The following is a 26,150-nucleotide window of genomic DNA, read 5'->3' as shown; positions in this document are numbered from 1 at the left end:
TACACATGGCAGGGAAGATTTGTAGGCTCCTGAGGTGGATTCAAAAGACAGTAGGTAGCAGGAAAGGGGGCTGGGCTGGAGACCGCCCCCCTTCAATGGGTGGTAAGGACCACACTCATGATCATGGAGCTGGCTTCATGCAGTGGGTGTAATGTCCCCTCAAAAAACAAGGCAAGTGGACCTTTAATGAGTTGTATTAATGCTCTTAATATACTAAAGGTTATGCATCAACATGATCAAAATTTTTTCCTTCTGTAGAATAAGAATTCTTCCTCCAAATCCACGTATTCATTTGTACAACTTCAGACTTTGGTGAGCTGCTTCTTTGTAAATCAAAGCCCACACTTATTTCCCTGTAGGCAGCCCCGCCACATTCTGCTCCCTCTGAGGTGATGCTCTCAGTTTTCCGTCTTCCAGCACTGAAAGGACAAAAACTCTTGTTTTTAATTTGGGTCAACACCAATCCGCTCTCCCTTGCTACAAGTCAGCAGCTGCTTCAAAAACCCAGAAGACCGAAATAGACATAGACTATGTTTGTATAAAGCAGAGTTGGGCCAAGAACCTCATCCCTGAAAGTGACTTTTCCCCTCCATTTAAAACAAGTTTGAGATTCTGAGTCACGAGAGACCGTTTGGCAGGCAGATAGTGGCAGGTCCTCGGGCAAACACCGCCTTTTGAGTCTGGCTGACTGCCCTGGGCAGACTGAGTTGTGGTGAGTTGAGCTTGCAGTGTGGACTTTCCTGTCAAGCCATTTGCCCAGAAGGGTCCCGGAGATCATTTATAGGGGTCCACAGAAATGCCGAGGCTGTTACCAGCAAAACTTGAAACTAAAGCTAAGACTATGGGTTGGTGCTCCTGCGATGTGAGTTTTAATTTTGGCTGAAATCTAAACTGCCCTGGGTCATGACCGGAATTTGCTATTTTGTCTTGTAAACACTTACTTCTGACAGTTCCCCAGGCCAAGTGGTGTCCAGTCTATTTCCTGAGATGATTTTTAGACTCAAGCTTTAGCTTCAAATGGTCTGCTGTCTTCCACTGGCCAAAATTACGTCTCTTTCTCACAACATTGGTTATATAAACACATACACATCTTTTATATAATGACTGCATCCTACAGAGTGTCTTTCATAGAACAATGATGATAACAAAATACTTCTTATTCGCCAAGCAAGTCGTTAACGTGAGAAGGATTAAAACATCAGCACTGGGTACTCTTGTTCTGGACTGTCTATAACCTGAAAGTTGGGTGGAAAGCTTCAAAGTAGCACACTAAGTCTGACTTTTAAAAGTTAAAACAAAATGTTCTGGTGGGGATATTTCCAACGCAAAGAAAATAGCATCATGGCGGGTAGTGGGGGTGTGTGGAGAAGTAACTGAAACTTGGAATTTGGTGCTGAGCCCTCTAAATTTAGAAATGACAGCACCCAGGCAATGATAAAACCCCATTGTGTGACTTCCTTTCTAGTGAGAGAGTCACTAGTGTCTTAAACTGGTGATGAACAACTTCTAGAAAGTAGCAACCTGAACTAGGATGAAGAGGAAAGGAAACAGAAAGACTTATTCCATTTTTCCCTGCACATTGAGTTTCCAGTGCTTTAAGATACCGTAAAGGTGATTTAATTTATAATAATGTTTTATTTATTTAGCACTTGGGAGGGAAAATGAAGACAGGGAAAGAGGGCTAGCCTTTATTGGGGGCCTACTGTGATTTCATACGTTTTATCAGGTCATGAGGTGTTTTCACCTCCACTGTTTCATTTGCTTACCCATTTCACAGATGAGGAAGTAGAGGCCAAGAGAGGTCACGTGACTTGTCCAGGCTCGCTCAGGTACAGAGTTGGAGCTGGAAATAAAGCCCAGGCCTTGTGGCTCCCAGGCCCCTGCTTACAGAATCTACAAGTTCCCCTCCTGTGATGGGCTCTGGGGTCAAGTCAGGCCAAGGGTTCAGCAAACTGGGTGCCTGTACAGGTGAACTCCAGAAAAAGGTGCACAGAAAGCTCAACTTTTTCCAGTCTTTCTCCTTTTCCTGAAGTCCCTTATGACTTTACTGTTTTTATTCTTCTCACACCCATGTCACTGTGTTGGTTCTCTGTGAAAATGTTTCTTTGGTGAAGCGACTGTAAATTTTTATACTTGACTATATCAAAAATGTGCAGAGGACTTGGCACATGGCAGATGCTCCAAAAATGTAATTTTTACTCTTTCAACTTGATCTCTACATGCTCCATCACAGCGCATTGCAGGGAGCAGACTCATTTCATTGTCTGCAATATTGGGTTAAGTAGGTGTGGTGCTACTGGAAAGTGGATTGCTTACGGCCTGTTATCCCCCAGAGACAAAAATAGCTATTTTCCTCCCTCCACATCTGATGAAGAAAGCATGTGTTTTGACTCAGGCTTTACAAGCTGAAGCAAAATTCCTGTTGCAGAATGGCAGCTCCCGTGAGCTGAAGTTTAGGGATCAAGGTGGCGTGTGATGGTCAGAATCAGAAGGCAGACGGTTAGGGGAGCTGCTGCGAGTAGAGACAGAAGCAGAAAGGGGACCCCACTTTTTTATTCAATGACTCCCTACTAAATGTTGAACTCCCTTAAGAAAGTATATAGAAAGCTAGCAATAACTTGTTATTTAAATATTTGTAATCCTTGCTTGTTTTGCTCTTAAAAATACTTCACCAGCCTGCTTTTTCATAGCTTTCCTACTTAGGTTGAATTTGAGCATCCTTATTTTTGATTAAATCTGTTCATTCATCTACGCAGTCTTCAACGTTCCCTCTTTCCCAGATCTTTACAATGACTGTCTCCTCCGCTATGACACAGGCCCTGGGTGGGGAGGCCACTGGGACTAAGACGCATTCGTACTGATGCTCAGCTTTGGATTAGTGAGCCCAGGGCCTCCCCACCCTTGAGACTTCAATTGGCCAAGCTACAGGGCTGAAATCTTTTCATTAGGAAGATAAGGCTGGGTTGAGCAAAAGGCATGGGGATCAGAGTGGGGAAGAAAAACAGTTTTTTTCTTCTAACTGGATAAATCAATAAGCTGTTGCTACACTCCTTCAAACCTATTGTTTGGATGGGTTTGGCTTAAATACACTTAATGCTTTTGCAGGACCTGCCTTTTCAAGTGATTTTTTTTCCTCCTGTAATTTCTAGATCAGACTGAAGCTGGCAAACCACATTACTCTAGACAAAATAGACTTCCCTTGTGATAGATATTGTGGAACCAGGAACACTTCTAATATGAGAGTCTCTGGGGAGGAGGCAGGGGGACGGGAAACTGAAGTGGCATCGTTCTTCACCCAGAAGGCATGACAGCAGATGCTATGCTGATTCTTCCAAATGAGGATAAATGCCTGTGCTTCTCAGCAAAATCCAGGCAGAAGGGAAGGCATCTCTCTATGGCTGTCAGGGAAGCCTTGTGTAGATAGTAAATTTGTCTACCACAAGGGGCTTGGGTGGGTTGATGAAACAGAAATGAGATCAGATTTTCTCAAGAGAAGCAAGGGGACCAGGATAAGGTTCTGTAAGGCCACACAGAATGGGCAGTGGGACCCTAGAGGCAGGAGCTGCAGCAGCTGAGATTGTACCACTATAGTCACTAAAGGTGCGGGCAGTAAGAGGGGGAGGTGGTCTTCAGAAGGTCTGAATGGAAAGGACTTTGAGCAGGGAAAGGCTGTCTACATCCTCATATCTAATCAAGTGAGTGTATCTACCTTTCCTCTACTCTTAGGCTATGAGACAACGCAGAGAAAAGCTACCTGGAGGCTGGTTGGCACCCATTTTCCAAGTTAATCCTGATGTAGGCAGACATCATTGAAATAGCATTAACTCACCCACTGCTGGGACTGGGGCCCTGTGGTGATCAGAGCCTCCCAAGTGTTCCTCAGTGACCCAACTCCCAAGACTGGGTTCTGCCTTTAGCTCTTTTTTTTCCCCCCCTTTGGCCACGAGGCATGTGGGATCTTAGTTCCCTGACCAGGGATCGAACTCACGCACTCCGCAGTGAAAGCACGGAGTCCTAACCACTGGACCACCAGGGAAGTCCCTGGCTTTGGTTCTTAATCCCATCTTGCTCTGTCTCACCTTCTATCAGGGTCTAGAGTCTGTCCCATTCATTGACGGCTCTGGGGGGTGGAGTCCATGCCTGTGGATCTGGAGACAGTCAATCGCCTGGGATTCCCCACTGCGGGGTTCTGCACCCTGATTAGAATCTGCACCCTGTTTAGAATCAGAAGCCTCGTGTCACCCACTGTTACCTGAGCCTTCCTGGTGGAGCTGCTAGTGTTCCCAAGAACCCGTGGTCCTGGTCTCCCAGCCCCTGCCTGTAACTAGGGCTTGGGATTAGTCGTCACTTGCTTCTCTCTGTCCCCTTTCTCCTTACCTGCTTAGGAGGGGCCTCTGTCCTCAGAGATGCCCACCCAGGCACTGAGGACTGCTGTGGGTCTATGAAACCACATGACACTGCCTGTCCTCCAAGAGTTTTCATCCAGTTGAGAAAACAAAATCTACATATCTAAGGTGTAAAGTATGTTTTAAAGTGAAAAAATAAAGATTTTAAAAAGCAAAGGAAAGATCACAATAAAGTGCCCAAATAGTTGCCAAATATATTTTATAGACAATTGTTGTAGGACCTTGGAGAGGGTGATCGGGAAGGGCTGCATTTGAACTTCTGATTTGGGAAAAGAATTGTGGATAAATTTTTATGCACAGAAAGAAGACAGTGAGGAGGGAAGTGTTATGGGCTGAGTTGTGTCTCCCCTAAATTTTGTATGTTGAAATCCTGACTCCTAGTACCCCAGAATATGACTGTATTTGGAGATAGGGTCTTTAAAGAGGTAACTGCAGTTAGGTGAGGTCATGGGTGTAGACTCTGATCCAACAGGATTGGTGTCCTTCTAAGAAGAGGAGAATAGGATACAGACACACAGAGGGAAGGCCAAGTGCAGACAGGGAGGAGGTGGCTGTCGGTAAGTCAAGGAGAGAGGCCTCAGAAGAACCAACCCTGCCGACACCTTGAACTTGGACTTCAGCCTCCAGACTGAGAGACAATCAATTTCTGTTGTTTAAGTCCCTCATTGCATGGCACTATATGACAGCTGGAGCAGACTAATACAGGGGGATTACAAATGCTAGGAGCTGTGTCAGCCAAAGCAGGAGCACATTTGGTAGGAAAGGACCCTTTGTTTGCAGTAGAAAGGCTCCTGGTGCAAGGATATGATGAAAGACTAGAAAGAGTCCAGGAACAAGGTCCAGCAGCAGATAGGTTCGTGAGGGAGACAGGGGGCACGGCAGCACCAGAAAACAAGGAACGCCTTGCACCCAGTTAAGTTTTGCCTACAGTATCCCTTCTCGAGGAATAATCATTGCTTCATGCTAACACGGAACCAAGTTTACAGGATTATTCAAGGCCTCAGAGGCCCTAAAGCATACATGGGAGGGAAGTGAAGGGAGAAAAAAAACAATAACAGCAAAGGCAAGAGACAAAAGATGAAGAAGAGAAAGGGAAGGGGACTCTGTAGGGTCTGTAAAGACTTTTGAACCATCAGAGAGTGAGAGGTGGCAGCTGGTGAAAGGAGAGATGTGCATCTGGGGGGAGGGAACAGATACCAGCCCTGACTCTTCTCTGAGATGTGACTGCACATGGTGTTTGTAACCTTCATGTGGAACTAATCGTATAAGAAGACAAAGACAGCAATTCAGGCATAGGGTAAGGGTCCTTGGGGAGGCCTCGCATGTGCTCTCACCCCAGGGGCATCTCCTGCCCTGGACTCACTGGAGGGCACGGGCCTGCCATGGGAGGGGACAGAGCAGCTGAGGGAAGCCCTATTTTGTGGCCCAGGGCTGTGCCGGGACCACCATACCCCACGGGGAATGGCACCCTCTGGAACAAGGGCACCTACCTGGACATCATCACTGCTTGTAAGCTTGGCAAGAAGTAGAGGGTGGAATGGTGGAGAGAGAGTAAGGAATGAGGAAGGAGACCTGAAGAAAGGGAAGGAGAGAGTGAAGACAGACAGGGCAGGGAGGAGAGAAAGGAAGTTGCCACGCAAGGTCCGCCCAAGCCTTCCCTTCTGTGCCCCCAGCGGGCAGTGGTATTATTTATTGGTCTCAGGTCCTTCCCGATCAGGTCTGCCCCGCCCCCACCCCCACCACTATCCCATCCCTACCCCCGCCGAGTCTCATCTCTCCGCACCGTGCACATCCCATCCTGGACCAAGGGAACTGCACACCTAGTTTCCAGCTGGGACCGTCTTCCTCCTGCGACTGCCCATCAGAACTGGGAGGGGACGGGAAGGAAGCCCCTCCCACAAAGCGCCGGCTCAGAGGAACACAGCTCCATCGTCCCAGGGGAGGGCTAAATATGTTTCCCATAGGAACTCCATTTTGAGTCTAGTTAGGTCATATCAGACTTAAACAAAAAGGAAGAGAAGAAAAAGAGGAGGAGGCGGAGGAGGAAGAGGAGAGATCCTTCTAGTAACTAGCTTTTGTCCTTTGGCCGCTGTCCTCCCATCCCGCACCTCCTCTGGACCCCAGGTCCTGGTGAGCTCCAGGGAAGACCCTCAAATGCCCAGGTGCCTGCACTGTGGTTGGGAGGGCTACCCAAGAAGCCAAGGGTGCCCCAAAAGCCTCTGGGGACCTCCCTTCAGCAGGCTTCAGGGGTCTCGGAGGGATTACACATCGACCTTGGTCAAATGGCTCTGGCTGGCTGTTGCTGTTCTCAGAGTTGGCCAGATTGTGCTGGGGCATTTTGCCAACGAGGGGAAGGGCTGAAAGACCCCTGTGGACGCCCCTGAGCTTCTGCTGACCTGCTTGTTCTGCAGAATACTGCGGGGGCCGGGGATGGGGGTGGGCAGAAAATCCAATCATAGACTAAAATATTATCTTTTGGGTGGGCATGTCACATGCAGCAGGCGCCAGCCCTGAATATGAACTTGTCACTTTACCTAACAACTCATACGGTTGGGGAATGTTCACGTAGATCAGGTTAGCTGTGGCAATGGAATATTTAAAAAAAAAAAAGCTTGTATGTTGGACACTCAGATCCACTGTGTAGCATTTTTCGCACTACACTGTAAACTAGTAATGACAGAGATCAAGAATGTTAAATTACGGTCCAGGGGCTGAATCTGGCCCATGGCCTATTTTCTGGAACAGCCTGTGAACTAAGAATGGTTTCTACATTTTTAGAGGTTATAAAAAAAAAAAAAATCAAACAAAGAAAAGTGTGTGATAGACTGGCCCACACTGCCTAAAATATTTACTATCTAGCCATTTGCAGAAAAATTTGTCAACCCCCGGTGTGCATTAAATGGATTTTTATTTTTTTGGTTCATCTGGGAACACACTTCCCCGCCCCCACTTATAACAATGCCTCTTGGAAAAATGTTTGGAACACACCCAGATCATACGCTGGGGACTGTCTGTGCCTTTCGGTTTTTTTTTTTTTTGTACCAGGTGCAGCACCCGATGCAGGAGAAGAAGTGAAGAACTTGCTGATGGTGATGGTCGGGGTGTATACAATTCTCAGGCTCACTGGAAAACGAACATTCCGGAAACTCTCTTTCTGGGACCTTTCCTAAAGTCCTTAAGGTGTCAATCACTGCTGGCTTTGCCTTACATGTCAACCACTGCGCAAGCCAAGAGCTCTCTGCCCTGTTTATTTCCTTAGGTCTGCTACGGCCTATCTAGGGAGAATGAACAGAATTATATCTGCTTGTCTTTTAGCCAATGAGAGAAGCCTAGACAAATACGCACTCAGCCCCTAGAACGATCTTGATCATCCTAGCTGCTGGTAGAGATACAGCAGGAGAGAAGGCACAGATAAAGTTGAAAATACGGCTCAGAGGTGAGTGAGTGAAACGGGAATGTCAGAGTCTTGAGAAACGCAAGTGGTCCTTGGGGATGTTGAAAGCATCATGGAAAAAGAAGTCAGAGGCTGGATTTGAAGATATTCAAAGAAATCCTTCAACCTCACATCACCCATCCCCTTATTTCTTCATATGCTAAGTAAAGATAATAATTTCTTCCTTCTCTTTCTACCTCACAGGATGACTCAAGATAGGCTAAAGTACTTTGGACCCATATGAAATATTATATAAAGAAGAAAATATTAAACTTATGTAGGGATTTTCTGTAGCTTCTTTCCTGTCACAGCGGAATGCATCTACTGTATTCAAGTTTTTTAATATATCAGTGCCTTCATTTTTTCCCCGCCAAACATAGTATAAATTTGCTCTCAGATTTTTTTTTTACCTAAGTATGTATTTCTCATAGTTTCGCAATAATCATTTCTAGCTCATAGCGTGCAACGTAGACTATGATATGGAGGGAAAGTAACGTAGTAACTCCTGAGCCACAAGGAAAAGAAAGACAATTATTTTGTCTTTGGAAATGAATAAGCATCAGCTTTAGGGAAGTTCTTTGTTTACCAGCACAACGCATTACCAAACAGCTTTGAGTAACATCCACAGTAAGTCTTCTTTCTTCTCAACAACCCCCTTCCAACGTCATGACCTTGCTTTTAGGTGGGAGACTCAGTAGTCCATGTTGCAGTAGCAGAGAAGTGATATTTTCCTGTACAGAGCAGACAAGGTCCATCCGCAGCCCCCATGACATTTAGGTCCCGGGAAGCATGAAAGAGGTAATGCTGATGGGATCACTGGCAAGGGCTGGTGTCCTCTGCTCAAATCCCAGCTTGCTTTTGCCAGCCCAGCCCCACAACAGTCATTTCCACTCACTCATCTTGCAGGGACTTTGGAGGGCCAGAGGCCACTGCTGCCATTGCTTTTGGAAGATGGCGGACCCCACAGCAGCCTGGGCTCAGCCCTGCTCCACAGCACAGTTTGTAGACAAGGAGCAGGGGCCAGCACTGTTCCAACTGGACTCAACCGGAGCTGTGTGCAGGTAGTTTCATGGTTAAGAGTCCTAGTAGTGTAAAAAGAAATCAGAGTAACAAGTGAGCATATCTCAGATGGCTCCATGTTTACCACTGCTGCCTTCCTTTCAGTCTCCCTGGTTTTGCTTGCAGAGTTTACTTTCCACGTGCTCAGGCTCCCATCTCCCTTTGCTGAAGAGCAGAGCTCTTTCCTTAAGTCAACAAGTACTCGCACACAGAGGCAGCATCTTGTTTGGCAAGATGATCTGAGCAAGAAACAGCCCCAGAAGCAAGTGAGAATGTTTGTGAAGCTGTGATTAAGTAGCTGTGGTGAAAGAGCAAATAATTACCTGCCCAAGCAAATAGTTCCTAACAAGTTATCACTCCCAGGCCATAACCGTGAAACCTACTGGGCTAGACGGTCTGCGTGAAGGTTCACTTTGAGGGGTGGGATAGCTGAGACACTCAGGATGTAAAGCTTTCGTTTGTGAAATCCAGGAGCAAGAGGATGTCATCTAAGAAGTAGCCATTGCTGCCAGCTGATTCTTCGTTTTCAGAGATTGCCAAGGTCTCTGACTACCTGAAGACCAGCATTCCGAACCATTTCCTCACGTGACACATGAAATTTACATATTGACACACTCTTTGGGCTCTGTGTAATTCCTGGTGAAGTATCTGTAATTCCTTCTCTCTCTCAACTCAAAAAAATTTTTTTTGGAGTACAAGTGAATGAGGATGATATTTTTTTTTTTTTTATTTATTTTAAAAAGGGATACACTTCTTGAAAGTGTGCTGATGAACTGTGGTTGGTCATCAACAACTTTAACACACTGCACAATGCGTTTTGCATCCACTACTGTGTTTGCTGTTCTAAGCCAAGGCAGCCTTTTCCGCATTCTCTTACATGTCCATCTTCACTCAATTTGATACAATTTGTCCTTCATATAAAGCCTGAATAACATTCCAGGCCATTATCCCCTACAAAAGTGGTGCAGTCTGACAGGCAGAATTACACGCACCAAAGCCTTCCAGTTACGACCTGCTTTTGGGTTTGGCTGGGATGGAGATTTGGCAGTATATTTACTGAGGTTAATCGGAAGCAAATGCCAAAGAAACGAAACATCGAAAAGTGTGGGTATGATTTAGTATCCTCAGCATATCCAATCCCAACTGGGGGGCTTTGACTTTCATTACTTATGAGGCTGGGGTGTTGGTGGAAACATGCAGACTTTAGGTTTCAGAAGACCAAGCGTCAAATCATGGTTCCTCCTTGGCCTTGGGAGAGTTCTTAATCACACTTAACTATCAATTTTTTAATCTCTCAAATAAGAAGAGTGGAATTGCTATGACACTTAGAGGCAATGGGTGCCAAATGCCCTGCCAATGCCTGGCACACAGTAGCACCTAACAAGAAAGCCTTAAGAAAATATTTGTTTACCCAAACATCAATGTCTACTATGAATGGACCTAGCCAAGCAGGTGGCGAGTGCGTTAGAAGTCTTAATATTTTGGAAAGGTTAGCAGACCCCAAGTGATTACAGGCAGAAGCAGTCTTTCAAGGAGACATGAGGGAGGTAAAAGGAAGAAAACTGGACACGTAAAATGCTTTACTGAAATTCTTGCAAAGGTCTGAGGAAATTCTTGAATAAAGAGATTCAAGGTCTCTCTTAATGCATGCGATTTGAATTGTAGGAGAAACTCAAATCTCATGTATCCCATAATGTCAAGTTGATTTTTTGTGATGTTTAGACAATCCCAAAGCAAGCTTTTTATAACACATTAGAGAAGATATTTTCACCACTGTTACTCTGGGTACATTCTTCAAACTCCAAATAGAAGCAGTAAACATGTGAGTATAAATATGACGATCATTTGTTTAACTGTGATAATTTTAGAGAGTTTTTGGCATGCTCAAAGGTACAGAGATTTTTGTGGATGAGTGAAAAAAAATAACTCATATTGTTTATCCTGCTTTGACTAAATCTTGGGTGACATTATCCATTTCTTGTAAATTTGGCGTGTTTATACCTATTATCATGTCATGGGAAAGGAAAAAAATGTTAAAGTTTGCCTCCCTGGGGGGAGTGGGGATGGTGAAGTGTGCAGCAGACAATTATTTATGAATATTTTTACATGAATACAATTGTCATGTCTTTTATCTGATGACCGAAAGATTTTCAAGTTGTTTATTTTGATTAAAAGTGGCATCAAGTCTAGCTCTCTGGTGATCCTAAGCTTTCTAGTATCTATAATTTAAATTTGTCTGTAGAGGTGTTTAAAGAACATCTTACATATGGAGTTATGTTCTGATGAAGAAAAACTATTACCTTTCTTTTCATGGGGACACTCTGGTACGAGTGGATTTTAAAATTCAGATCCTAAAAGAAGCTCTTCTCAACAATGAAACTGAAGCGAGGTTTGCATAGTCAAGTCCTTCCCTGATGCCTACATGCCTAATAGGACACCCACATCTGATAGAGCTGTCATGAGACATGCAAACAGACCAGAAGAGTAGAACTCCAGCCAACATCTACTGCCAGAATTCCAAGTTACGAGCACAAGGCACAGTGTCTATCTGGTCAACAGCGAGACACTTTCCAGAAAGGGCTGAGAAAGCAGTAACATTCTAGGTCAGAACACAAGCAACAACCAAACTCAAACCCATATGCAAACATACCTTTCAGGGCAGAATGCAAAGACATTAGCCTTTTAGAAGGATTTCAGGAAATTATCCTTTTGCTGCAGGGAAAGAAGGAAAAGATGATGGGCCCACTACCTTTGCTGCGAAGGTTAAATAAAGGCTACAATCTGCTTTGAAATTTTTAGAGGGAACTACCCCAAATAGGGGAAGGAGGCCACAGAAATGGTTAGGAGTTTAAGACCAGTGATTCTAGTCAAGAATTATTTCAAAAACATAAATCTTCTTTTAAATGCTTATCGTGGAATGTGAAAATATTGTAATTTTTACATATAGTCACCATCTGTATCTTTGTAATATATTGAATTTTTAAGGTTTAGCAAAATTTGGTATACATAAAGCCAAAAATACTGTATTCTCCAAGTTCTTGTAAAAAATGGTAATAGATTAAGTGAATGAGCTACAAGATCTTTTATCAGCATAAATAGGCTTCTGTCAAAAACCGTTTGCAAACTTCTGTTTTTGATGGGTTTTTGGTGACCGGAAAACATCCTCCCAAGCTAAGCAGGTGTATCTTTCAAAGTTCAGGAAGGAGATACCTGGACCATCAGGCTCATTCTGACATGTCCCAGGTGCTCCGGGGAGTGTGGACCTCACTCATTATGCAATAGTGAAGCAGCTGAGAACACTTGGGAGTGGTGAGGTGCGTTTCAGAATATTAGAAGCTCTGGAGTTTCATAATGGGATTCTGGAAAAGGTAAGTGATTTGCCAAGAAAAGCCTTTCTAGGCCATGTTGAAAAGGCTGTGCAGTTATCCTGCAGCCTCTATCTTAGCATGAAATTAGCACCCACCCCACCCCAATCTCTTGATCTTTAACTATGTTACACAAGACACTTCCTCCACCTGATCTTGGAACCACTTAATGGAATTTTGTCCGCAGAAGTTAAGTTGAAAAATTGACCCTCATCTTTACTGTCTTCCCTTAGGAAAAGCCGTCTTTTCCCCAGCTGTTTCTTCCAACGCTTTCTAGACCCAAGCGTAGACATCGTGCCTCCATTATATCAGAGACATAACGAGCCCCTCCCCTCAGCCTTAGGGAATCAGGAGCAGTATCCGGTCAAATTGCAGCAAAGGGTAACTCTCACTGTCAAGTTTCACCCAAGCTGAGAAACTGGATGTGTCAGAAATGGTGGAGTTTAAAAGTTGCTCTAAAAATAATGTGTCTGGATACCGGCCACCATCTTACGGCTCTTCCTCTCCAGGCCCTCTCCCTGTAAAAATCCAACGTGGCTCTCAGCAAGTTTAGCCTGGAAATAAAATCCCCTCACTCCATCAAGAAATAGCTCCAAACTTAGAGTGCGTGCTCAAAATATTCATGATGAAATCATAATCCTATATTTATAGTCTTCTGGATTGTGTATGAAATTCTGTTTCCCATGGTGTTTTTCGTGGAAAGGGCCAGACGTGGAAAGCGGGCTCAGAGGATGACCCAGAGAGCATTAGCCTCGAGGAGATGCTGTTTATCAGCATGGTGAACTGGCTGGTTGTGTGACGTCCTCCCTCTTCCCTAAGCCCCACCCACTGCCCACGAGTCAGGTCTCCCTCCCGGTGCATTCCCAGATGGTCCCTGGTTTAACGGTTGTCTCATCATCCACAAAACGTGACCTGGCCTTTCCAGTAGGAAGTGGAGTGGGTGCCTAGCATCATCCCCTCCCCGTCCTTCTGACTCTTCCTGTCCTCTAGACTTCCTCCCCATTTTCACCAAGGGAGATGGTGTGGATCTTAACGGTTGGAATTTGATGATCCTCTCCATGGCGGGGGGTCGAGGGCCCCACGCAGCAGCAGACCTGTAAAAAGCTTTTACTTCTCACCCGGGCAGTGGTGCAGGCTGATGGGTCTTTGGGCACCATAATCCTGGCAGATCCTCGGGGCAGGGAAGAGAAAAATTTCCACTCGCAGACCCCATCCGTCTTGGAGATCTTGTAGAAGGTCTCTCCGGATGCCACCGGAATGCGCACCAGGTCCCTGTGCTGCCCCTCCACGGCATGGCTGGGTGGGTGCAGCGTGTGGCCCAGGGCATGTTTGCAAGACTGCTTTCGGCGCAGACACTGGATTCTCAAGACATTCTGAAAGGCCTTTTTAAACTCTTGACTGGAGCATGGGTATATAATGGGGTTGATGCAGCTGTTTAGGTAACCGAGCCAAAATGCTATTTTAAAAACTGTTTCTGAGGGCTTGAAATCAGGAAAGAAAGACCCTGGAAGAAAACACACAGATTCATACATGTTATCTGCAAGCCAACAGGTCAGTTGGCTAGGAAAACAAAGCAAACCAACCAACCAACACCTTTTTGTATCTTTAAAAAAATTTCAAATGATTCCCAGTGCATTTGTGTTTTCACATCTGACTGCTAATATCCTTGGTACTATCCCGAAAGGCCATCCTCACTTTGTCTACATGTGCAGTATCATTTATGGGAAAAGACCCAAAGGGTGGGGCTGCTCTGGTGCTTAGTGATAAAACATCACGGTGTCCTCTAGGAAGCTTTAAAAAGTGAAAACATAAAATTTAGGCTGAGTGTACATACGCAAATTGTTTTGCCTGAATTTAAAAGTAAGTTGCAATCCATTCAAAAAATTCACATTAAAATAGGGTTACCTGAATGTTCCCTTTGTTCTCTGATGCCGTATTGTATAGGCACAGCCTAAATAATTATGAATTCTTTCTCTCCTGAATATTGGGCTTGTATATTTTAATAAGAATTTCAAATTTACTAAATATTGGCTTTGCCAACTTTGGCCAGTGATTTTTGATTATTTTTCTTTGATGATGCCTTTTGACATCACAGTATACTTGCCTGCTCAAAATTCTCCAGTAGCTGCCGAATGCTTGTCAACAGCTTGACATGCAGGGTCCTCCACAGTGCAAAACCTACTCTAGCTTTCTAACGTTAATACTTCCACTCTAACCAGACTCACTGCAAACTTTTCCCCAGGTCATTGCTCACTTTTTTTGGTTCTCTTAAGTTGGGTCCAGATATCTAAAATGTGCATTCCTGTCCTCTTCACCTACTCAAGACATCCACTAGTTTACATGGCCAGAATCAAGTTTCAGGCCTCTTTACATCTTATATGCTCACTATCTCATAGCTCTTGGAAGCAGAATGGCAAAACCATGGAACTCTAAAGTGGGAACCATCTTAGAAGTTATTTTACTCAATGACTCAATTTCCAAATTAAAAAAAATGATGATGAAAGTGACTGTCACAAACTAAATATCTACAGTACTAATCCAGGGATGGATAAAGAGATATAGAACGCCTAGCCCAGTGTTCTTTATTCTCTGCACAACTTTTTTTTTTTGCCTCAGACTAATAAAGGTCTTGATTTTATGTCTTTCTTTTTCTCTCTGCTCTAGAGACCCATCAGAGTCATGACAAACTGATAGGTAGGCTTACAAATCTACTTTGGCAAACAATGCTCTGAAATTTAGCAGGGAATCTCATAAATATAAACAAAGAATAAATCTAAACATTGCCAAACCAAAGAAGGCAAAATGGTACAGTGATTGATGAGAGCATTTTTTTTTATCTCTGAAGCACACCCCCTGCTAAATTCAGTGTGTCTCAAAGAAATTAAAACACACACACACACACACACACACACACACACACACACACACACACACAGGTGATGGTTGTTAAGCGAGAAAGTATTATTCTTTAGCTCCAAAGCTTTTAACGTTTTCCTATAATTGTAAGTTACTCGTATTGAGTGTCTGGTTTGGGACAGGCTGTGTGCTAAACACTTTACATACAATTTAATCATCATTAGTAACATCAAGAGTTATATGATTTCTACTGTATAGCGCAGGGAACTCTACTGAATATTCTGTAATGACCTATGTGGGAAAAGAATCTAAAAAAGAGTGGGTATACGTATATGTATAGCTGATGCACTTTGCTGTACAGCAGAAACTAAACCAACATTGTAAATCAACTACACTCCAATAAAATTTTTTAAAAAGTAGTATGATTCATATCAGTATCCCCAGTTTACAAATGAAGAAACTGTGGTTTAATGAGATTGAATAATTCAGCTAAATTCATGCAGGCAGATGGTTACTGGTAGAACTAGGATTTGAAATTGGGAAGTCTGACTTTAGGGCCTATGTTCCTTTATCAAATCTCAAAATATATTAGAATAATACATCTCTAGGGAATGAGGGTGTTGTGTGGAGAATGAGGAAGGGTACAGCTGGGGGACTTAAATTGGAAAGATGGTTTTTCAAACTTAATCTGAGAGGTGAAGAAAGCAGCCAATACCAACCTGAATGGTGGTTTTGTGTGAATATGGTCAGTTCCAGAAAAAATTCATCTTAATTATGATGCCTATATGCTGTCTGATACTTCTTCCTAATAGCAACAGTGATAGTACTAAGGGAACCCACTTCACAAGGCAGGACTTGGCTCGGGCTTAATGAGAATATATGAGCAAGGCATACCCCAAATTACCTTGTCTGGGAATTTCACTATTCTGTAAATCAGCTAGAGAGGAGAGTATATTTCCCTTATTTGAAGAATTTAAATTAAAAGAAAAAAAAAAACCATGAATTCTAAATGGAATGCTAGTAAGGTGATTTGGGATCCTTGGAATTTCCCATAGTTCCTTCAGGGACACTCTTTCTGCTCACAGAGCCCCGTTCTGCATTCAGACATCTCAACATTTTCTTTTAGTCCCTTTCTTCCCATCCCTCTTCCCTTCTTCGAGGCCCCCTTAGTTCCAGGTCTGGCCGACCCTTTGGCCTTCCTGTAGTGTCCACAGCTTCAGAGGTAAATACTGGTCCTTTACTTCCTGTGCCCTGATCAAAGCACCCATTTTCTCACTGCAGCTGAGGTATAGGGTGAGAAAGGAGATGGTTAAAAGGAATTTACACTAAGATTTAGAGATTCTTGTACTGAGTCAAGTAAGTCAGACAGAGAATGACAAGGATCATATGATACCACTTATATGTGGAATCTTAAAAAAGGCTACAAATGAACTTATCTACAAAACAGAAATAGAGTTACCGATGTAAAAAATAAACTTATGGTTACCAGGGTGTAAGGAGCAGGGGAGGGATAAATTGGAAAATTGGGATTGAACATAAACACTATTATATATAAAATAGATAACTAATAAGGACCTACTTTATAGCACAGGGAACCCTACCCAATACTCTGTAATGGCCTATATGGAAAAAAAAAATCTAAAAAAGAAGGGATATATGTATAGGTATAACTGATTCACTCTGCTGTACACCTGAAACTAACACAACATTGTAAATTAATTACACTCTAATAACATTTAAAAAAAAGAAATATTTTATAGCCTAAATACCAAACATCAGGAAAGACAACTAGAATATAAGTTACATGAAAATAAAATCATCACTCAGTTGTAACAGTTAAAAAAAACAAAAGAAAAAAAAGTCAGATAGTCCAACTTTGACCCTGCAGGAATAGTGTGTTTCTAATCCAACCAAATCTCTAGATATTGGCTTTTCCAACAGTGAATGGGAGAGTCTTCTGGGCCAGAGGCTTTACCATAAATGAAACCACTTGCTTTATCCCATCAGGTATGTGAGAGCACCTAGATGTGTCTAAACCTAGCATGATTTGCCCGCTGTCAATCTGATGATCCCATGGGGCATGTCATGCGACCCATTTCTCCTGCCTGCAGTGTTCATCCTCCCTTGGGGGTGATTCTCTTTTGGCAGCTCCTGGCTGGAGTTAGGAGAGAGACTCATAACTGTACTTCCTTCAGATGCTTTCCAAAAGTTAAGAAAACTTAACTGTTTTACACCCTTATTTGTATTATTCACATCTTTAGATCTCTTTCTTCCCTTCATTTTTCCTCTCCTAGGAAGAGATGACTGAGCTGGGATCAAGCTTGGAAAAGAGCTGTTCCTTCCTGGTCCCAATCAAGGTCTCATCTCAGTATCTCCTTCTCTGCCTAAATCTTTCTGCTCAGGCACTGTCTTCTCTGAACTCCTCACGACTTTTCTTCCCAACCGCACCTTCTTTTCCGATCCTTCTCTTCTTGATGATGATGATGTTTTTTAGACCAGGAAGGCGGCTGGATCATGCTTCTTTCTGTCGTCCCCCCTTCATGGCATGGAGCACCAGGGTTGAACCCACCTGGTTTAGGGACGGAACGCCCCAGACCCAGTGACTAGGCTGTAAACTCCCTCTGAGCAGGTACCGTGTCAGTTTCGCTTGCTCCTGGAGCTCCAGAATGCAGCACACTGCTGGCATCTCAAGGCATCCTTCTAATTTTTTGCTGAATGAATAGCAGATTCCTTGAATGAGTGACTGACTGAATGAACGATCCCCACGCCCATGACTCTGCTGTATCGTGCAGCCTGGTTTCTTCTCTGCCTGAGAGTCAGAGTCCTTCTTTCTCTTCCTGTCCCTGCCTTCCTTCTTTTTCTTTTCTGCTCAGTTTCTGATCAAACCTCTGGTTTTCTCTGGCCTGTAATTACACTTTTTCCCCCCATGCTGCAACAGCTGGTATTCATCCCTCTAGTTTTTCTCACCATGCTTCATAGGAAGAGCTAGACTTTTGAATTATCCACTGGAGCACAGTGTCTCCTGTTTCTCTTGTCACTGTAGGTATGTTGTGCTCTTCAAAAATTTCTGTCCAGACTCTGCTTCAAGAGGAGCACATAGCTCCCAGCTTAATTCCCGGAACCCCCCACCCTGCAGGTGGGGTCATCCCTTGCATGTGAATTTGCCTGACCTAATTCTCGAGCTTTGGAAAATCCCCAAGCCACTAGGGACTATTCCCTTCACTGAGTTTTCCTCCACGATTTGGTCCTGCTGTAGAATTTCTGATTCTTTTCTTTTCAGGACCCTCTAAACACCGATTGACTAAAACTTGGTCAGACTGAGATGGGTAGAGCATGAGTTTGTCCACGAACATTATCGACATCTTCACCCTTGGAGATTCAAAATCCTGGCTTCCATTGTTGAGGCCCCTAGATTCCAAGGAGAAATGGAAACTGATGGGTTCAAAGGATGCCACTCAAGTCTCATCACTTGATGTCCCCTCCATTGGAAGTATTTGACTTTTTGGTTCTGATCTGGGTCTCATCTGTAGGCTTATGATGGGGGACACTGGGGATCACTCTAGTAAAGGCTTGGCCACTAGAGTCACATTTTAGCTACAAAGTTACAGCAAAGTTTGCTCTCAATGCCCCCAACACAAGGAAAACCATTTTCCTGCTAATGTTGGTCTCCTAAGTGAGTTTTCTCCACCAGTGTTCCAGTTCACTCTAAAACACAGCGAGGATAAAAATGGAGTTCTCAAATTCCAACCCAGCACTGGTGATTAGAAGGTTCCTCTTCAGTTCAACTCTTGCAGAATCAGGGGGACTGAGTATAGAAGCAGAAAGCCATGAGTCAGTCTTCTCGATTCTAACCTCCCAACTTCTACCCTTCGTTTCACCTACCTGAAAACTTGACATCTTAATTTCACCAGTTACCATCATCAAAGTTTGACAACTTTGAGAGACACTGGGTTATGACAAACCCTAATTAGCTGGAGTCACAGAGTGCTAGAATGTGAGGAGTGGCAGAAACTAAGAAACCTAGCAGACACTGTCAACCCATCCTTTGCAGATGAAGATAGTACGGGTGAGAAGGGGAAGTGGTTTCCACAAAATCATCTGCTCATCTGTGGTCCAGTCAGAATGAGACCCAGGCTCTGTTCTGCTTCCCCCATTTCTGCTCCTGATCTTGTGTGCCATTTGGCAACCCCACAATGGCACAGGAAGTGTTAATGGCAATATGTCCAGCTGTTGTCATAGGATGACACCAGGTTTTGCAGAGATAATAAGAAAGAAGGGGGAGGAGAGTAGTATCATCAATAACGACATCATTAAAAAGTTGTGCTGCTCAGACACTGGAGAAAAGAAGAGTGGGTGATGATGTTAGAAGGGCTTATCTGAACGGTACCACATTCTGAAAATTGGAGTTTAAATGACTTCAATTAAAAAATGTGGACTCCAAAGGAGAAGCTAATGTTATGTGACCATGGGAGAAAATAACCCTTAATTGTTTCTCTTCGTCTGACCAGTGGTCTCTCCATATATGTGGTACCAGTCCAATGTGGCTGGTATACATTCAATGAACAGGGGAGAGACACAAGCTGTTACACAAATAGGTGGCCAGTTCCCCAGGCCAAGGAGCTTCAGTGCCAAGCAATATTCAGGCCAAATCGGTTGGCATCTACTGGCCAGGAAGAAAGTTCTGCCCCATTGAGCTAAATCCCAGAGAAAAGCTGTTGGAATCAGAATATAAGCACAGACCCAAGTTTCTTGGGTCTACCAGATGCCTCCACGGTAGGCTGCTGGTTTGGCTATGTCAAAGTGACTTGCCTGCACCCTCCTGAGGTTCATTGAGGGGCCACCCTTGGGCAATTCTCAGCCAGACAGGAACCTTTAGGTTAGCTACCTGGAATGGTGGTCAGAAATCTCTAGGACTGCTGGCCAGATTAACCACGAACGAGAACCGTAGACTCTCAATCCAAGATGCATGGATAGATTTCCCATGAAATGAAATACAATCTGTGTACGAACAGAGATTTTCCTAAGAACAGGAATTCAAGTTTTGTCAGCTTCACGCAGTGGCCTTGGAGACACAAAAGATGGCTAAGCTAGCCTCCCAACTACTGAGCAAAAGCTGTACCTCTAGCCAGTGTATCTCAGCCCATATGTCCTGATAAAAAGCATCCAGCTTACAAACATGGCAAAAGGATGTCCGTTCAATACCGCTTTAGAAGGACCTGCTCTTTTCTTCATCCGGTTAACTGGGACTTGAAATAGTACAGCTCTGTCTTGTGCCCCTGAGGGCAGTCATGTGATTACTCCCTGGAGAGAGTTAATATGTCTTTTCTGAACTTTCTGGAGGGAAACTTGAATAGTAGTCAAGGTGAGGAAGGATGTTGGTGTGGGAGGGTGTAGTGAGCAGGGGAGAGATGCACATCGTGTGCTGGGTACACAGCATTGAACAGAACAAACCCAGGGCACCGTGGGGACCCAGTGCAGGATGGGAGCACTGCCCCTTTTCTCTTTTTCTGGAGACTGGAGTGTATCAGCCTATGGTTACTGTTGTCGAGAATCACTGCTTCTTCCAACCCTGGTGGGGAAGAGGGTCTCTTGGGGAGACATTTTCTCATACCTCATACTACTGCAAGTGGGAGACATTCTTTATGGGACCTTTCTGGCTGGTCAAGTGTAGCTCTGCAGAATCAGGGATTTTATCTGGATGAGTCCAAGATGCTCAAAGTAAATCTCTTCAAAGGGTTTCTTTCACCAGTTACCAAAGCCCCAAACAGTATTTCTCCTTTTAGAAAAGAGGACTGTGTCCCCCAGAATATGTATGTTCGGCCCCAAACCCACAACAACTCGGGAGAGAATGACCCTGACCCAGCTGTGCTAGACTCACCATGTATATTTCCCTAGAAGAGCTCCTTGTATTGTCTGTTTCCTTTTGAAATGAATACATAATTCAAATGATTTCAACAGATTGCAAGATTTTTTCTCATTTACCTAACAAAATATATTTTGATTCAGGAAAACGATAGTAATTCAGTCATCATGTTTTTTTGTAGGTTGCTTCTTCAAAAGCAACTCTTTTCATAAACCAGCTTATTTTTGAAACTTAGCCTTTTTCATTAAGGTCACCATTGATTCATGAGTCTCACATTGGAAGCACCCTCTTATCGTCTCCACAAACGCTTTCTTCTACCACCCAGTGTAAAGAAGAGTTGTCCTCAAGGCCACACCTGTGAGCGTGGTTTGTTTTTTCGTGGTTTGTAAGTTTTCTTTTTCTTTCTTTCAAAAAATTTTTTTCTTTTTCTTTTTTCTTGTGATGAGGATGGTTAAGATCTACTCTCTTAGCAACTTTCAAATACGCAGTACAGTACTATTAACTATAGTTACCATGCTGTACTTTATATTCCCAGGACTTATTTGTTTCATAACTGGAAGTTTGTATCTTTTGATCCATTCACCCATTTCACACCCTGTAAGTTGTCTTCTTTACTTGTTTTGACAGTCTCATTCTCCAGAATGTGTATTAAGCTCTATGGTGGTTTTCCTTTGGAAAACCAAAACAGTCAAAAATGATACCCAAGTCCGTGTCAGGAGGGATGATTAAATAAATTGTAGGGAAATGGCCAGAAGGGAAGAGGGCAGATTGGAAGGGGGGAACCAGAGCTCCTAGCTTAGGTTCTGGGGAGGACATCCTGATGTCCATCCTGGAGATTTGTGTCTTCTGGAGGGAAAGAAAGGCTGGAAGGAGAAATCCAAGGTCTGTTGTCATGAGACACAACTGTGTAGAGGCATATGTGACACTCTGAGGCCCAATGGCAGTGAGTCCACTGAGTGGGAATGGCATTTGCTCTGCTGTGTAGAGCACAGCACGGTCCAGGCTGCTGGAGGCTCCAGAGCACCTGTGCTCCTTGGCAACATGGGGGTTTCACACATGCACATCTGGGGCCTAAGATGCTATGGCAGACGTCATCTGGTCACATCCAAGGGGATGGGACAGAAAGTGGTGGAAGCCATGAGGGAAAATTCTCAGAAACAACCAAAGGAAAGGGAGGTTTTTCAAGGGTCTAAGGGAACCTCACAGTGAGGTTGGCCAAGATATGTGCTGTGCATGATCCTTTTGTTGCTGATAAGATCAAGTTCAAGCTCATCACCTTGTCACTCAAGGCCTTCATCATTTGATTTCACCAGCCTTATACAACCTTCTCTACTGTTATTTACTCACTTAACAAATAATTTGCTTAGCGTCTTCCATGAGACGGGCACTGTGGTAGACACTGGATAGAGAATGATTAGGAAACATGCATAAAGTTCCTGCCCTTGGAGTTGACATTTTAAAAGTGTTTCCAATGAATCCCTGTTGAGCGGAACTGTGAATTTCCAGGAAGCAAGGCTTTCTTCTTGCTGTGGTAGACTTTTCACTGTAACTCTGTGAATCCACCGAGGTGCTATGGCCTCAGCTCACGTGGTTGTTGCCTTCATTCTTCTGCTCCTCTCGCAGTAACCGGTCCCTCTCCCCCAGGCAAACTTGAATCCATTCAAAGTCTCTCTATCTTCAAGGCAGTGCTCAAAGTCCAGCTCATCCACACACCTTTCCTTCTTTACAGTCTAACTTGTTTTCTCACTTTCTCCCCTAAGCGTTCGACCTTAATGACATTTCTCCGTAGCTCTCCCCACCATCTTCCATACTTTCTTTCTTTGTCCCTTTCCTTGCATATGAACTCCTTGAAGGCAGAGGTTTTTATCTTTTCATGTCACTGCTATGTCCTCAGTGCCAACAACAGTTAATAACATATAGTAGGCTCGCAACAAATCCTATTGAACGAATAATACAATCAATCCTTATTTTTAATGTCTCTTCAAAGACACATACTACTCCTGGGGTTTCCCGGTGGTGCAGTGGTTAAGAATCCGCCTGCCAATGCAGGGGACATGGGTTCGATCCCTGGTCTGAGAAGATCCCACATGCTGCGGAGCAACTAAGCCCATGCGCCACAACTACTAAGCCTGCGCTCTAGAACCTGTGAGCCACAACTTTTGAGCCCACGTGCTGCAACTACTGAAGCCGCATGCTTAGAGCCTGTGCTCTGCAACAAGAGAAGCCATCGCAGTGAGAAGCCCATGCACCGCAATGAAGAGTGGCCCCCACTCGCCACAACTAGAGAGGGCCCACGTGCAGCAACAAAGACCCAACGCAGCCAATAAATAAATAAATAAATAAATGTATAAAAACAAAACAAAACGCTTGGGTGTATCATTAAAAAAATAAATAAAGACACATACTACTCCTTATCCTTCATTTGAATCTCTCTCAGTGATGGACACAATTCTCAATAAATGTATATTGAATCAATGGATGATTTGCTGATGGAAAAAAATGACATTTTGAATAAAACTCCTGCTTCAACTACTTACAGCTGGAAGTACACACTTAAATGGAGAAAGAGAGCCTGTCTTAACTCGCGTTCCAACACGTTATCTTCCTGATCTTCAAGACACTCATATTTACATAAAAATAAAACCATTCTACAAATAATTTTATACAGCTAAGTGGCAGGCACTTCATGAAACGATTACTTGCAGTCCTTATAAAGACACTTTATAGGGTCCTGTAGGAAAGGTCGGAGCCTGTAATGAAGATGTGATAGCCAGCAGCAGCTCCTCATATTTGTGGGCTGTGAATCCAAGGCCAAACATCACAAATCCGAAGCAGTGACAGGAACAACCAAAATCGGTCACCCAGGGAGGAAGCGCGGCAGTTTCTCACCAAGATGTCCCTTCACGTTCAGCTTAAAGGCTGCAGCAGGCTCTGTTCCAGAGTCTTGCCAGCAGGGACATGGGAGTTGGCTGGTGCTTATGTACGAGTAGTAAGAGGTGAACAGGGGAGGCAGCAGGGACTGTTGACTCTGGACTGATGGTAAAGATATGGAATCTGAGTCCTCTGGACAAGTCCCTACTTGGAAATGACATCCCAGGTCCTCTCACTGGCCACTGGGTCACCCAGAGACATGTTCCCTGATACCGTAGCAATCCTCCAGGAATATCATCTAGCTCAGTTCAAGGTAAAATACGAATAGCACTTTGCTGTCCATTGACAGCTCCTGCACGTCCCCCTCCCCTGCCTGGGTTACACCAGGGATGGAGGTTGTCTTTGGACCTCTGCTACTTCTCCTCAGCCCTAGACTCAAGCTGGACCAGACCAGCAGAGTACCTGACCTCCATCGAAAGTGGATGGTATTCAAACTGACATAACATACACGCATAGGCATTTTAATAGCTTATTTTTCAAAATAAAAGGTGCTTTTGGGGGAAACTGTAATCTGGCTTCTAAATATAGCTGAGCAAACCAATTTTTTAAGAACTTTTATTGAGATATAATTGACATACAATAAACTGCATGTATTTAAAGTGTACAATTTGATATTTATTTTATTAGTAATGTATATATGGCAATCCCAATCTACCAATTCATCCCCCCCACCCCCCTGCTTTCCCCACTTGGTGTTCATTTGTTTGTTCTCTACATCTGTGTCTCTGTTTCTGCCTTGCAAACTGGTTGATTTGTACCATTTTTCTAGATTCCGCATATATGCATTAATATGCGATATTTGTTTTTCTCTTTCTGACTTATTTCACTCTGTATGACAGTCTCTAGGTCCATCAATGTTGAGCAAACCAATTTTAAAATGCAGAAAAGGACTAGGAAAATGTACTTTCTAATTTTAAAAGGCAATAGGGTATGGCACTGTTTTGATTCTAGATCTCTTTGAAAAAAAAAATTGACCATGCCTCCATCTTTCATAATAAATGTAATATTGAGACATCTCAGTTTTGCTTGCAGGGACATTATCATTCTTTTCACACTTTTTTAACCAAGCCTTTTGCAGTCTCAACTGAGAATTGTCTGATAATCTAAGGGGGAAGATAGGGGTCAGGGACGTGCATCCACTTCCGTGGCTTCAATTTCTGTTTTTTTGCAGTGATGAATTCTCCAATCTCCATCCTGAGACCACATCTGGCTCCTGAGTTCCAGTTCTGCATACACAACTATCACCAGACATCTTTCCTGAGGTTCCCAAACCATCTCATCCTTCACATAACCAAACTGAGCTCACTGCCTCTCACAAAACCTACTCTTTCTTCTCCGGCCCATCCTCAGTAGATGGCACCCCTTCCCCTAAGTTATCCCAGCCAGAAATGCACTGTCATCCTCAACCCTTCACTCTCCCAACCCTTCCCCTCCATCCAGTCACCCAGTGCAGACCACAGAAACTTCATTCTCCTTGTCACTACCTATCCTAGTTCAGGCCACCATCATTTCTAGCTAGGACCCCACATCAGCTTACCAACTAAACTTCCTGCTTCTCCTCTCACTGCCTTCCAACCTACTTTCACACTGTAGCCAGAGAGAGCCTGAGAAAACAAACCTGATTTTATCTTCCTTGATTAAATCATTTCAGCTACTTCACTAACTTCAAGATAAAGCACAAATTCTGTATTAGGTTCATGGGTCTGGAAGAGTGAAAATCCACTTTGTTAGATACCTAGTTAGTAGAGTATGGTGTGTCAAGTGCCCATTCAAAGACTGTAGTTAGTATTTTAGAAAAGTAGAAAATTATAACCAACAGGAATAACAGTGTGTAACTGTGAACTCAAGGGAGTGACAGAGCATTTTGTTTGCTAGGACGTGGTTTAGGGTTATAGTGGTTGATGTATCACTAAGGATTTCTTAATCCTAAGAAACAAATATATGGCTTCCAGACAGCATCATGCCTGCTAAAAAGTCTTCTCAAGGTCAAAGAATAGAAAGTACTTATGAATTTCCAGGCGTTCCAGTGGTAGTGATGACAGTGGTTCAGAGAGTTTTGCAAAATCTGGAAGGCCTGAGCTGGGAATAAAGATGCCTGAAGGCTAAACATGGAAAATGGTGAAGAAAAAGCAAAGACAGAGACAAATGCCTTTGAGTCTTCCTTAAAAGAACTAATCCCTGGTGCACGGCATGGTTTTTTGCTACTAAAAACAGAGATGATTCTAAGAAAAGGCTGT

General features: G+C 43.7%; 1 protein-coding gene across 4 annotated transcripts in view; it reads right to left on the bottom strand.

Moving 5' to 3' along the window:
• Positions 1–367: 367 nt before the first annotated feature.
• Positions 368–26,150, bottom strand: part of ADRA1A (adrenoceptor alpha 1A) — a 104,660-nt gene continuing 78,877 nt past the window's right edge. Inside the window, exons 2-3 of one of the 4 annotated variants that reach the window (XR_009051353.1) lie at positions 8,442–8,921; positions 368–419 (exon numbers count right to left, since the gene is read on the bottom strand). Coding sequence is in view for 3 of the 4 variants with exons in the window: in XM_057722118.1 (XP_057578101.1) it covers positions 13,250–13,767 (518 nt within the window). In the remaining variant the exon portion in view is untranslated. Of the gene's footprint in view, positions 420–7,295; positions 8,922–12,866; positions 13,768–26,150 lie in introns of those variants that run through there. The other 3 variants (XM_057722119.1, XM_057722120.1, XM_057722118.1) reach the window with 3 other exon arrangements.

This window comes from Hippopotamus amphibius, chromosome 2 (assembly GCF_030028045.1).
Source record: "Hippopotamus amphibius kiboko isolate mHipAmp2 chromosome 2, mHipAmp2.hap2, whole genome shotgun sequence".
NCBI classification, from domain to species: Eukaryota; Metazoa; Chordata; class Mammalia; order Artiodactyla; family Hippopotamidae; genus Hippopotamus; species Hippopotamus amphibius.
Note: the sequence above shows the minus strand (reverse complement) of the source record. Positions and strands in the feature narration are given on the sequence as shown.